General features: G+C 40.5%; 1 protein-coding gene across 2 annotated transcripts in view; it reads right to left on the reverse strand.

The window, feature by feature from the left end:
- SLK (STE20 like kinase) overlaps nucleotides 1–13,201 on the reverse strand; it is a gene marked incomplete at both ends in the record, with an annotated part of 44,142 nt that extends 30,941 nt beyond the window's left edge. For both annotated transcript variants that reach the window (XM_084244646.1, XM_084244645.1), the window contains one exon: nucleotides 13,052–13,201. In XM_084244646.1, the coding sequence (XP_084100772.1) occupies nucleotides 13,052–13,201 (150 nt within the window). The remainder of the gene's footprint in view (nucleotides 1–13,051) is intronic.
- Nucleotides 13,202–14,722: the final 1,521 nt, after the last annotated feature.

Below are 14,722 nucleotides of genomic sequence, written 5' to 3' on the forward strand. Positions count from 1 at the left end.
TTAACTTTTCTCCTTAGTAAAAGTTTTCTACATCTCACAAGTTGGTGAGAATTAATAAAATATTTAACAAGGAGGTGGAAGTAAGGGGTTTGAGGTTACATATAAACATTTACTTCAATGTCTCCTGTATAGAGCAAGGATTCAAAAATGTTAGCTGTAATTATTACTATTACTAATCCTTGCAACAAATCCATGATATATTACTACCCCTTCTTTAATTCTTTTTTTTTAATAGAGGCATGTTTTATTTATTTGTTTGTTTGTTTGTTTGTTTGTTTATTTATACATGCACTGGGTACAGTCAGAAGCACGGGAGGGTGAGAGAATTCACCAGAGCCAGAGCGGGGAGCAGAGCAGGCAGAAGGACCGAAGTACACTGCTGAGGGGAGCAGCGGGCGGCAGGAGAGGTCTGCGCGCCATGTGGGACCCTCCTCCCGTGGCCGGGGAGCAGCTGGGGATCGAACCGGCGCCACAGAGGCCGCGGGCAGCTTCGCAACCCAGCGCTCAACCGCTGCGCCACTGGGGAAGCCCACTACCCCTACTTTAAAGGACAAACTTGGAGAGATTAAAAAGATTCCTCAAGGTCACCTAACTTGTAAGAGACAGAATCAGGATTCAAATCCAGATCTGTTTCCAAAGTCCTTTCTTTAATAATTCCCCTTTCTTGTTTCCCTATGCTCCTATCAATTTGTACATTTTTCTTTGTTTTTAATACTTTGATTTTTCCATTTTCTTTCTTTGACTGAGTAAGTTCTCACTTTCATTTACTACAAATAAAAAATTTCCAAGTATATAGTAAAATTCAAGATCATTTTTGAAAGTTAGGGAGCAGATCATAAAAGAATAATTTAGTTTTTTAAAGACATTTTAGCTTGATATGTATTATCATAACTTTAGCAAAACTATAGCTACCATCTTAAAAGAAAAAAATAAATCAAACTTTCAAGTTAGTAGTGTTTCAACAAGCGTCCCAGCCTACATTTAGAATTTATCAATAGAAGATTTTACAAAATAGGGCCTCCCCAGTGGCACAGCGGTTGAGCGCTGGGCTGCGAAGCTGCCCACAGCCTCTGCAGCGCCGGTTCCATCCCCTGCTGCCGGTGAGGGTCCCACATGGCGCACAGACCTCTCCCTGGCACACCCACTGCTCCCCTCAGCAGTGTACTTTGGTCCTTCTGCCTGTTCTGTTCCCCGCTTTGGCTCTGGTGTATTCTCTCACCCTCCCGCGCTTCTGACTGTACCCAGTGCTTGTATAAATAAATAAATAAATCTTTTTAAAAAAAAAAGATTTTACAAAATAAAAACATACACAAAACAATTTATTAAAGTGCTATTCACAGTAAGTAAAACTGAATCTGTCTAAATGTTCATTAACAGGAGCCTGCTTATATCATTCAGCACACAATGAAAAAATTATGTTACCATTAAAATTAGTTGGTTAATCAATTAGTCAATCAATCAAACTAACTGAACAGAAGCCACAACACATTGCTGAATGGGGGAAAAAAAGGCAAGTTACTAAACATGAATGGTATGTAATTTTACAAAAACTACACTTTCATTTTCACACATGGATAAGATACAAGAAATGTCTGGGGAAGTATAATGAGAATGGTGGAGTTGAAGCAGATGAAGCTTTTTACCTTTTCTGTATTTTTCATATTGTTTTTTAATGGACATGTATTATTTTTACAGAAGTAAGAAAGTACTCAAAATCAGTACATGAGATATTTCTTAGGGACCTAGCCTTGGAGATGACGATGAAAAGAATGAACAAAGCCAGGTATCAGCCTGTATCTAGGAATTTTTCCTAAGTAGTTAATTGCTATATTTTTCTTCTTTAGAAAAAATTTTGTTGAAAAGAAATACGAATTAATTAACACTAATGTTTAGGATTCAGAGCCTATGCTGTGGGTTAAAAAATAACTATACTGGTCAACACTACTCCTCTAAAAGAATATTCTAATCTACCCTATTTGATGAAATCTAGGGTGACTTTTAAGGTGAGCCCTTATCTTATATTCTACTAAGGAAGAAAAACTACCAATTAAACTATGACAATACTTTATCATTTAGAATTTTTATGTTATACCTAAGTTCTTTTGGATATAGTTAAACAAAACAGTTACTGTATATTTATCATCCCTGTGCATACCAAAAAAAAGTTAAATACTCCCTATTTAAATTTGACTCTGAATCACATTTTTATTCACAATTATCTAATGACTGAGTTATTTAATGATGGTCTTTCCACATACTATCATTCTCCAGCCATTAAAAACTTTGGTGATTCAGCATTTCTCAGTTGTGCTACTCCACCACTGTCTCCAAAATTTTCTTTGACGCCACTGACTCACATTTTGTGATTGTAATGATAATACTTTCTTGATTTTACCACAGGTGCTAAAAAAAGATTTTTTGGTAACATCCAGGATTCACATTCTTTCTTCAAGATTCATAAATAGTTTATGATTAAAAGGTCATTGTATGACATGCACAGGCAATGGCAGCATGACCACCACCTGACCCAACAACACTGGGCATCCTTCCATAAAACAAGGCCCAATCATAGGTATGTTCAAAAGGAAAATCTTTCACAACTTGTGAGATAGGGCATATCAAGTTTGTCTAAGAAAGATAGGACAATTGGGTCAATAATTAAAATTTATCCTACCCTAAATTAGAGGAAATAAGCCAGTAAGAGATAAATCCTTCTCTCACATTTGAATGTAACACTTTGGGAATAAAGAGACCAAGAAACTGTCTTTGAAAGGAACACTATAAAATCTGAGGTAGAGGACCAAGGACACTGTGACGTCAAGAGACATCCTGCTCCTGCATGCTTCTACCGATGTGTAAGAGATTTTAAACATGTGTCTTTAACTTGTCAATGGAATGGCACGAAGGGGAAAAATTAAAATAAATAATCTCTCAAATTCTTTAAAGTAACAAATTCTATTATTCCATCCTCCTGCGTATACTGATTAAACCAACAATGCTACCCTTTGGCTTAATATAAGTAAAAAATGCTACATTAGAAAGTATAGTGCCACTTACACTATTGCTAACTAAACCTAAAATAAACACTGATAAATGTGTGAAACTATACAAATAAACTTAAAAATAAAGTGTTAAAAGTTCTAGGGGCCTCGCTGGTGGTATAGGGGTTAAAATCTCAGCACTATCAAGCTATTGCCAGCCACTGCAACTAGTTCGATCCTCAGCCAGGGAGCTGACCCACATGAGGCAGCAGACCTCTCAGACTGCCTCACCCGCTGCTCCCCTCAGCAGTGTATTTCAATAGATCACCTGTTCTGCCCCCAATTCTGTCTCTGGTGAATCCTCTCACCCCCCACACCTCTGGCCTACACCCCGTTCTTGTTCTTGTATGCATAAATAAATAAATATATCTTTTTAAAAATTGCATTATCTAAAGCATAAAAAACCTTCATAAAAAGACTTAAAGAAATAACTAAACAAATATAAATAAAAACAGCAATGGAATTAAGAAATTTTTAAATGTGGATTTAAAGAACATATAGTTTCTACTGATAAAACGTTTTCAAAGATCAGCCATAATAACCTAAAAATCACAATGCTCTTATTTTAATGAATCATGAAAAGAACTTGGTCACTTTACGTAACCCAATAGGAGGCTGCAGGGAAACATAACTTATCTGAGATTCCTTACCTGGTTTCAGGTTCTAAATAAAATAAGGTAAAAATTACATTTTTATACTACTCTAATTTTAACAGTGATTATTTCCTGGGTGATGTGAGTACTTTAAATATTCATTTATTTAGATGACATAATCTCAAGGGTAAGGGCTTCCTCCCACCAAAATAAGAATCAAATTGCCCAGTGTATAAGGATATTCAACACTAAGAAAATAAGTAAAATTATTCAGTATCACTTAACAAAGACATACACTTGATTTTCAAGTGTTAGTTATGTTAGTTATGTTATGTTAGTTAGTTATGTTAGTTATGTTAGTTAGTTATGTTCTATAAGGTTGCTGCAAATATTGAATTAGTAAATACTATACAACCACTGCATATACTCTCTCACACACACACTCCTCATATAGGTCATAATCTTAAATCTTAGTAACAACTCATCCTGGTAGATTCTATATTAGTTTACAAAAGAGAAAATGGGAAGTATCAGATGACTTCTGTGAGATTATCCCCCAAACAGGTGCCATACATGGAGTTTACACTGGCCTCCACAGTCTCCATCCTCTGGTCACCTCTGCATGAAAGCTTAAACAAGAACACATAGCATTACTTTGTTTCATCTCAGCTGGGAATGTGAGAGTCTGGGGACTCACATTTTTTGCAGTTTTGCACATGTATGCAAATGAACATGACAGCACTGTGTATATGGATTTGGAGCTATAAATAAATTTTAGCAAGTAGACAAATTCCCAAATACAGAATTCACAACTAGTGAGGATCCACTGCTCACACTCCCTATAATGCCTACAGAGTATTACAGAAATCCTTTTGTTAATAAGCATTTTCATGTCATTTCCTGGATTCTGCAAAAGGGAAAGGAATATGCTTCAGATTCTCTATATTTTCAAACATTTTATTTGTATTATGCTGGGCATTTATTCAAAACCTTAGTGTGGTCAGTCAAAATACCAACCACAGAATGTCTGTAATAAGTTACTGCAAAAAAGAAATTTCCAAAATGTTTTGTCAATTCTTGGATCACAGTTTTCTACTTATTTCAAAGAACGTGCTAACTCTGAGCACCATAAATATACTAAAACATCCTTGGTAACTGGATAAGAGACAAGCTGAGGAAATGTGCATAGAATGCTTAGCTGAAAAGATGGAAAGTGAAAACACACCAAAAAAATGTTTTTCAAAAAAAGTTTTATTAAAAATAAGACAAATATGTACTACTTCAGAAAATTAATTCAAGAAAAATAAAAGGTTTCAAATTGTAAGGAAGATCATGTCCATACAAACATTTTCTATGCTAAGTTATAAAATTAAAGGGCCAAAATGCATAGTTGTTAAAGTAAGGAACTCATTATAAATACTGAATTTTTGCAAAGGAAAGAAAAAAGAACTGTCAGCGTGCTAAAGTTATTTTTACAGTCCAAGTCAGTTAACTCTTTTAAAACATAGATGTGCATGTGCTAGGAATTTGGACTATGTGTGGTAATAAGTACAAAGCACAGTGTAGCATTTAATAAATGCCAACTAACATTAGCAGCATAGAGTAGAAATAGTTACCTCGCCAAAAGGAGAGGGAAAAATGAATGAATATATGGAGACAGAAAAAAATGTGAAAAAGAACTACAAAAGAGCTGAAATAAAATAATGTGCAGAAAAGTATTTAAAGTATGCTTTTATTTTGGAAAATGCAACCTTATAGAGAAATTGAATGAACAAAACAGTGAACATCCACATACCTCTCAACCAGCATCAACAATTGTTACAGTTTGTCATATTTACTTTACTTTTTCACACATACATACACATATACTTTACAGACAGTTATAAACAAACACACACATTCAAGAAAAATAAAGGGTTTCAAATATCAACAGCAAGTATCAGTGAGGATACAGATCAACTGAGAAACTCCTATACCCTATTGATGGGGATGTAAATTAGTATAACCACTTTGGAAGACTGGCGATATATATCTTCTGAAGTTTAAAATACATATACCCAATGACCTAAGAAGTCCATTTCCAGGCATATATCCATCAGAAATGAAAGCATATATACACAAAATATGTAAGAATATTCATGATCTAGGGCCTCCCTGGTGACTCAGCAGTTGAGCGCTGGGATGCGAAGCTGCCCGCAGCCTCTGCAGCGCCGGTTCCATCCCGGGCTGCTCCCGGGCCACCAAAGGAGGGTCCCACATGGCGCGTAGACCTCTCCTGCAGCCCGCTGCTCCCCTCAGCAGTGTACTTTGGTCCTTCTGCCTGCTCTGCTCCCTGCTCTGGCTCTGGTGAATTCTCTCACCCTTCCGCGCTTCTGACTGTACCCAGTGCTTGTATAAATAAATAAATAAATAAATAAATAAATAAATAAATCTTTAAAAAAAAAAAAAAGAATATTCATGATCTAATTCTTAAAAAAAGGGGAAACAATTCAAATGTTGACTCAAAGCAGAATGGATAAATTGTAGTATTTCCTAAAATACAATACTATAGAACAAAAGAGAAGTATCAAATGATTACAACATGCAACAACAATGAATATCACCAATGAAATGCTGAACAAAAAAAGCCAGCACAATGTGTACGAGGACATTTACGTGAAGCCCAGAAACACACTAATAAGTTGGAGTAGTCTGAGTAAGAGATAATAGCAGTTATGACTAGTATAGTGACAGTAAAGAAAGGAGACAACAGGTTCAAGAAACATTTACAGGTAGAATTAATAGGCCCTGGGCCTCCCCTGGTGGTGCAGCGGTTGAGCGCTGGGCTGCAAAGCTGCCCACAGCCTCTGCAGTGCCAGTTTGATCCCCGGCCCCTGGGGCACGCAGACCTCTCCTGCCTCCCGCTGCTCCCCTCAGCAGTGTACTTTGTCACTCTGCCTGTTCTGCTTTCTGCTGTCTCTGGTGAATTCTCTCACCCTCCCGCGCTTCTAACTGTACCCAGTGCTTGTATAAATAAATAAATAAATCTTTAAAAAAATAAAAAGAATTAATAGGCCCTGGTGACTGACTAGGTTTGTTGGGTAAGGAAGCAAGTATTAAGAATGACCTCAAGGTCTCTGGTGCAGGCAACTGGTAGATGGAGATGTCAATTACTGAAGGGAGAAAAACAATAAATTAGGAGCTGACATCACGTGCTAAATTAGGAGCTGACATCACATGCTCAATTAGTTCATGTTTTGGACTACTTGTTTAAAGAATCTATGAAATATCCACATGGACATCTCTAATAACTGAATGTGTGGGTCTTACTTTTAAAAGGGGGACCTTGGGATCAATACATAAATGGCATTAAGGCAGTAATTAAAGTCTTAGGAGAGCATGGCCTCTCAGAAGAAAAGAAAGATCTACACTCAAGCCCAACCAAATCCCAACACTTAGAAGTAAAAAAGAGAAAGAAAAGCCAAGAAAATAGTCTGAGGAGTAGACACAGAGATGGAAGAAAAATCAAGAGAGTGTGGGGACCTTAATTTACCTGAAATATATGAAAACACTAACTCAAAAAGACATGCACCCCCTATGTTTTTGCAAAACTATTCACAATAACCAAAAAAGGGAAACAACCCAAGTGCCCAATGATGACAGATGAGTAGATAAAGAAGATGCGGTACATATACACAATGCCAAACTACTCAGCTATTTAAAAAAAAAAAAAAAAGATGAAATTTTGCCATTTGCAACATGGATGGAACTTGAGGGGATTATGCTAAGTGAAATAAATCAGAAGGAGGAAGACAGCATGAGATTTCATACTATGATATACTATGAAGGAAAAAAAAACAAACCTTTAGACACTGACAACAGAATGGTGGTTACATGAAAGGGTAAGGAGGGTAGGAGAGAATGGACAGAAGGGTCTGACTGGTTGGTGGTTTATGGTGACTGGAAACTTGGTAGTGGGCTGGTGAGAACTATACTGTGAGAACCTCCACAGTGTAAAATAATGTTGCTTCAGTAAAAGCCAAAGATGAGTTTTTAAGGGAAAATGATCAAATGTTCCTGAGAAGTCAAATAAGATAGTAGTGTTCACCAAAGGATATGAGTCTTCAGATTGAAAGGACTAACCAAGGTAAAGCAAAATGAAAGAATATCTTTTTAATTTTTAAAAACCTTTAAAAATATATATCAAAGTATATTACCACAAACGGGATAAAAAGAAAATCCTTGAAGTTATAAAGTGAAAAAGATCACAAAAGATCAGGAAACAAGTAACATCGGACATTCAACAGCAACACTTGAAGTCAAAAGATCATGAATGGGGAAAAGTCTTTAAAATTCTAAGAAAAGCTTATTTTTTTAACTAGAATTCTATAATGAAACTGCATGTTCATAAAGGCAAGATCCTGAAAAATGGACCATCCATGAATCCTTCCTCAGAAGATTCACTGAAGGTTGTAAACAACCAAAACAAAGGAAATTCCATCAGGAAAACCAAAGCATTAAGACACTCTTGAAGTAGCTCCCAAGACTTCTGGGGAGGAAAAATAAAACCCATGATTAAGGGATGATAATAAAAAAAGACCTAGAGCTGAAAACAAAAACTAAATATATATCATATTCTCAATCATATGTTAGATTTGTTAGATTTTCTAACACTAACATATAAATTCAATAAAAGTTTGTGAAACTCAATTAAGCTAATCTAAAATGCATAAAGAAGGACTAAGGGCCAAGAATATTACTAAACACTACTGAAGTATTACTGTAGCGGAGATTTATTTTAATGCTATTCTAGTTAAGACAGGAATAATGCTACAAAATAGAGAAACAGATAAATGAAGAAAATAGACTGAAAAAACAAACACGTGTCATTTCATAGATAGGGCACTGTAGAAGAGTGGGAAAATAGTTTCTCTCCTAATGCTGAGTTCTGAGACAACTGGGTAAACATATGGGGAAAAAATGTAAAAGGCAAAATCATAACACTTTCAGAATACAGTACAGAATTATCTTCACAATCTTGAATCAGTAATGGACTTCTTAAACACAATACAAAAAGTACTAACTAAAAAGGAAAAAACTGACAAACTGGACCACATTAAAATAAAGAATTTCCTGTTCACAGAAGGACACCATAAAAAAATGCAAATACAAGCCACAAAATGTGAATATATTTGCAATAGCCATAACCAACTAATGGCTACATCCAGACAGCATTACAAATACATTAAAAAAAAAAAAAAAAAAAGACATCCATCGGAACATGAACATAAGAAGAAATCCAAATTACCAATAAACCTATTAAAAGACTTATTTAGGGCCTCCCTGATGGCGCAAAGGGTTAAGTCACAGCACTATGAAGCTATCCTCAGCCACTGCAGCACAAGTTTGATCCCTGGCCAGGGAGGTGACCCACAAGGCGCAGCAAACCTCTCCTATCTCGCCCGCTGCTCCCCTCAGCAGTGTATTTCAGTCAATCTGCCTGCTCTGTTCCCTACTCTGTCCCTGGTGAATCCTCTCACCCCCTACACTTCCGGCCTGTACCCCAGTTCTCGTATGCATAAATCAATCTTAAAAAAAAAAAAACAAACTTATTTATTAGTAGTCAGAGAAAGAACCACAATGAGAAATATACCAACATCAGGTTGTCAAATCTGACAATACCAAATGTTGATGAGGACGCAGAACAGAGATTTTCATATGCTGCTCCTGAGAGTGGAATAGTATAGTTTGGTATTATCTAGTAAAATTCAGACCTACTACACTATAGCCCAGCAATTCTTCTCCTGAGTTAAGTCTTAGCAAAACTAAAGCATATATGCAGCAGCATTGTGTATAACAGTCAAAATGTAGAAATACCTGATATATCCATTAACAATACAATGGTAATTAATTACACAAACAATGGAATTCTATGCAACAATGAAAATATACTAACTACACTTCTAGGTGATAATGAAGATGAAGCTCACAAACACAATGCTGACACAAAAGAATACAATCAATATGATTACATTAATATAAAGTTCAAATGCATACAAAATTAAGTTTATAATGTTTAGGAGTAGATATCTACAAGGCAAACTATAAAGAACAACAAATAAATGAATGACTAAAGATAGGATAGTGGTTTCCTTTAGAGGAAGAAAGGGATCAATTCAGAAAAGAGGCAGGAAGGATTTGGGGTGCTGTCAAAATTCCTAGACCCTGACAGCTCTAATATGAGTTCACTTGATTATTACTTTTAAATATACATAGATATTTTTGTACTTTTCAACAGAAAGATTACATATTTCACTATTTTTTCAAAAGACACACACCCATCAGTGCCATAAAAAGAATCATTTTCTTTAGGCAGTCAGTTTTGCTTCAATTCTAAACATAACTTTAAGTCAAGTAATATTTAAAAAAAGAAAAGAAATGTAAAATGAAGATTTCTCAGGCAAGAAAATAACTTACAGAGTTGTGTAATGCTGAAGTAAGGAGGGAATACAACTACATGATGGAAAAATGATTCAAATAAATTATACAAGATGATCGCCTATTTACAATTTCATTTTCTAACAGTTACTAATTTCCATATACAAATAATAGACTCAATTTTAGAAATAGTTTTCCACTGCAAGCTCCCACATACCATAATAAGTTTTGATAGCTTTTTCCCCCTGTAGAAAGAAGTTTATAAATCTAAAATTTCTAGAGAATCTTGGAAAACAAAACCTTTTAGGTAAAAGAGGCAAAACTGGTCAGATAAATTTAAATTTTCTTTTAAAAAAATTCACCTTATTTAGTGTTATAATCCAATCTTACTTCATTTAAAAAGGCAATAAAATAGTATTTATATTTTAATTAAAATACGAAATTTAAGCTTTACTCTCAGGAACATTTATGACCAGGAAATAGGCATTTTCTGAAATCAGTATTCTTAAGGGGAAAATATAAAAATTCCTCTTAGGCAAACAATTCCATACTAGAGATTTTCAGAAAACAAAAAAACCTCATCTTATTTAGTGTTATAATCCAATCTTACTTCATTTGAAAAAAATAGTATTTATCAACAAAAAACACTCAGCCTATTCCTTGGAACCACAGAACAGTGAAATGAAAATGACAAAGAATTTATGCTTTTCATCTATCACACTAACACAGTCAGTCATCAAAACCACAAAAATTATCCTTGACACAATTTTACAGTGTTAAAATACATGGAGTCTCTTTTCAGGAAATTTTCAATTTATGTCCTACTATATAGAAAGATAACATTTCTCTTTGCAGTCATTAAAGAATTAAGTCAGAAAGTTAGTCCACACAATTGCCTGTGCCATGGGAAACCAAAGACAATGGTTTACAGTATTATATTCACATATCCCTTTTCCTGCTCTACCCAATATTTTGCATCTATAAGCTCAAAATGGGGTAACAGTAATTTTGACCATTTACTGAGCCCTAAGTATATGCCTTATACTTATTATCTCCTTTAACTCTCACACACTGAGGAGCATGTCTTACAGATGAGGAAAGAGATATGGAGTGACTTAAGTAACCTGTGCGAGGTCACATGCTGCTGGTGAATGAGGGGGCTGTGATACAGCCCAATTCCAGAGCCAGTGTCCTAAGACTACCCTGTTTTTATTCAATAAAACATTTACACCATGGAAATAGCCCAGAGTCACCTACTCCCTTATAACTAAGGGATTCCAGATACTCAAAGGATTTATTTTTGCCTTTCCTAGACACCTATATATTCACAGAACATTAAAGGGTTAAAGAATTAAACATTTAGGGAAATCTATTATTTTCCAGCTAAGAGTACAGAGGTCCAGAATCGTTGGCTGTTTGGTCCAAGACGTCAAGCTGGTTTATGACAGCCAGCAACTAAACGCAGTTCTTGACTCCCAGGAAAGACCGTTCCACTGCACTAAAAGCCCTTCTACCAGAAGTCTATACTGTAAGTCTTTCTGAAACCCATACTCGCTCTGCACACAAATCCTGAAGTATACTTTGCAAACTTTCACACCCTACAATAGCTTCACCAGCACCCACAGGTAAATAACATACATTCTTTCATTTCAACAGCTAGAGACAGATGCACTGTGTGCTAGGGCATTCAATGAACCTAAACAGGTACACTGTGGCTCCGGGTCTTACACAGCAATGTAAGCTCAGTTACTGTATGTGGTAAGTGCTACAGTAGAGGTGTGGACATTGTGTCTTGAAGGCATACTTAAGACTGCATATTCCTTCAGCCTGAGTAAAGATAAAGCAAGGGGACTGTGATGCATTTGAGGTGGGACAAAGGCAGAAGTGTAATGGTGCTCAGACAGGAGGGAAAATGCCATCACTTCTACGGAAGGATGTTCAAGGCAACAACAATAATAAATATGAAGTCAGAAGACCTGCATGCAAATCTAGGTTGTGACCTGGTGACTTTGAACAATTTCTGAGTCTCAGCCTCCTCATAGGTGAAATGTTGAAACTACTGACCTGCCTTCCTTGCAGGACTTCTGCCAGGCCCAAATGATGTGAAACTGCTTTAAAAACTACAAAGTCCTGTATAAACCTACATTATTTATGGTTTCACTTCTAGGCAACCCTGTGGATTCTTCCCCCAAAACTGTGTTTCCGAAAAACCTCACCCTTCAGGATGAAAATATTCCGATGACATCATTCCTATACTCCCTGAGACAGCCAGCAGTTAACATTAATGCCTTCAAGTTGAAACATCAGACCGCTTTCGACTGAAATAAAAATGTATCAATATATGTATTTTTAATTTCCAGGGCGCCTGTACTGCCTTCGAGTCCATGCTTACTGTAATCGTATTTAGAAACTAGTACCAGATGCAGGTTTTCTTCGGAAAGTTTTCTATCAGAAAATCCATTTCATTTTAAAGCATGTTGTCAAGCAACCAACTCAAGAACAGTCTGCAAGTGGCAATCATTTTGCTCCCATCCCAACATATTAGCTCAGAGCCAACCAAACACATACATGCCCAGGGACCCTAAAAAGGGAACTATTACCAGACACACGTACACATGCAAACAGCTAGTAGAGAAATACACACCCAGTGAAAAGTAAAGTGAGTTTCTGATTTTAAAAATAGTTGAGGGCCACAAGCAGACAGACCCCCCCTCCTGTAGATTGCAGGACCCCCTCGTTCCTCTCAAGTTTGACAGAGTCCTGCAGAAACCTCGCCTCCCTTCGGCAGCAACTCTCCCAGCCACATCCAGGCCCCATTGTGTCCCACCTCAGACCCCACCGAGCCACTCCCTGGAAGACAAGCGGCTGCAGGGAGGTCCGGGGTGCGCGGGCCAGGGAGAGGCGCGGGGCCGGGCGGGCACCCCGGGAGCCTGACGTCCTGGGGCCCCTGGGGCCCGGCCGTTTCAGGCCACAGGCGCAACTTCCCGTTTTCCCTCTCACCTTGTACACTTTCCCGAAGGCGCCGTCGCCCAGCTCCCCGATGATTTCCCAAAACTCCTCGGGGTTCAGGTCCCTCTTCACATGCTCATACTGCTTCTTCTTCTTATCGCCCCCCAACTTGAAGATCTTACGGAAATTGAAGAAGGACATGTTTCCTCCTCACGGAGTTCCTCGGACTTGAGGACTAAAAGCAACAATAAAAGGCAAAGTTTCTCCGCCCTGCTCCGCGGCGCGGGCTCGGCCGGCTCCCGCCGCTGCGGCCCGGGAAGGCGGGGCGCGGCTCCAGCTCCGGCCCGGGGTGGGGGGGCGGCGCGGGCGGCCCCTCCCGCCGAGTCCGGCCCGCGGGGCGCGCGGGGGCGCGGGGGGCTCCCGGCCCGCGGCCGGCCCTCGGGGGGCGGCACTAGCCGGGCGCCGGCCCCGGCCCGGCCCGACGGGTCCGAGCGGTCCGGACGCCGCCGCCGCGGCTTAGGCCCGTGTCACGGCGAGTCTCCAGGGGCGGCGGCCACTCCGGGCGAGGGACGCGGCCGGCGGCTTCTGGGGCGGACGGGCGCCGGCCGAGCTCTCCCGCCGCGGGCGGCCAGCCCCGGGCTCCTCCGCAGCCGTCAGCTCCCGCGGCGCGAGGCCCGCGCGTCCCCTCGGCTCCGGGGCGCCGCCGCCGCTGGTCTCCCTCAGCCCGCACCGCCTCGGCCTGGAGCGCGCGCCCACGCCGACGCCGCAGCGCGCCCGCGCGCGCCCGCCCGGCCACGCGCCCCGCACCGTGCACGCGCGCGAGCCCGCCGCTCCGGCCCCGCGCACGCGCGCTGGGCCCCGCCCGGCGGCGGCCCTCAGGGGCTCCGGGAGCCTGAGGCGACAGCGCGCGTCGCCCCCCGACGATTGTTCCCAGACGTCCCCCCCAGCCCCAAATCTTAGTTAGTCCCCCGCCTTGGTGGAATTGCCCCCGTGACAAAAATCCTGTTGGTTTGCCTGGGAACGTTGCCCCGATTCTGGATTTGGAAAAAATGTGTCAAGAATGAAAACTGAGCTGGCGGGTCCGGGGCCCAAAACTGGACTTTTTGGCGCCCACGCGGGTCCCGGGCGCCGCGAGGGCGGGCGGCGTGTGGGGGCGGCAGCTTTGGGGCCACCTGGGGCGGGTCGCTCGGCTTCCTCCGAGCCTCAGTTTCTTCACTGGGAAATGGAGACCCTGGTCTCCCCAGGGGCTGTGGCGGCAGGAAGCGAAGGGTGTGAGGGAGAATTTTGCTGGTTCCTGAACCCGCAAACGCTCAGTTTTGGTTAAGGCTGTTGCTTGCAGCCCCACTGCTGAAGCCCTTTCTCAAGTGACGACCGCGACGCTCCCTGGAGGGTCGGGCACCAGACGTGCCAGAAAGCCACTTCCACAGGCAGAACCCCGGTGCCACCTCTCCTGGCTGCCTCGGGACTGCTGGCCAAGGTCTGACTCCCCGACCTGCCTTCAGCCCCCTGGACATCACTAGGGGAAGGTGGGGGGACGGGGCGTGGGGTGGGGTGGGCAGGGTGAGGAGGGCGTTGACTGGCGTCTGTCAGATGGCGACCTGCCTTCCCCTCCTCCACCTGAAGGGAGCTCTTTTCGGACCCTGGCTTGTTGCTCAGCGTGGAGTCCTAGTACCTGGCAACGTTCCTGACATATAATAGGAAGGCAGATGAATGGAGGTATCT

Source organism: Talpa europaea (assembly GCF_964194135.1).
Source record: "Talpa europaea genome assembly, chromosome: 10".
Classification (NCBI taxonomy): Eukaryota; Metazoa; Chordata; class Mammalia; order Eulipotyphla; family Talpidae; genus Talpa; species Talpa europaea.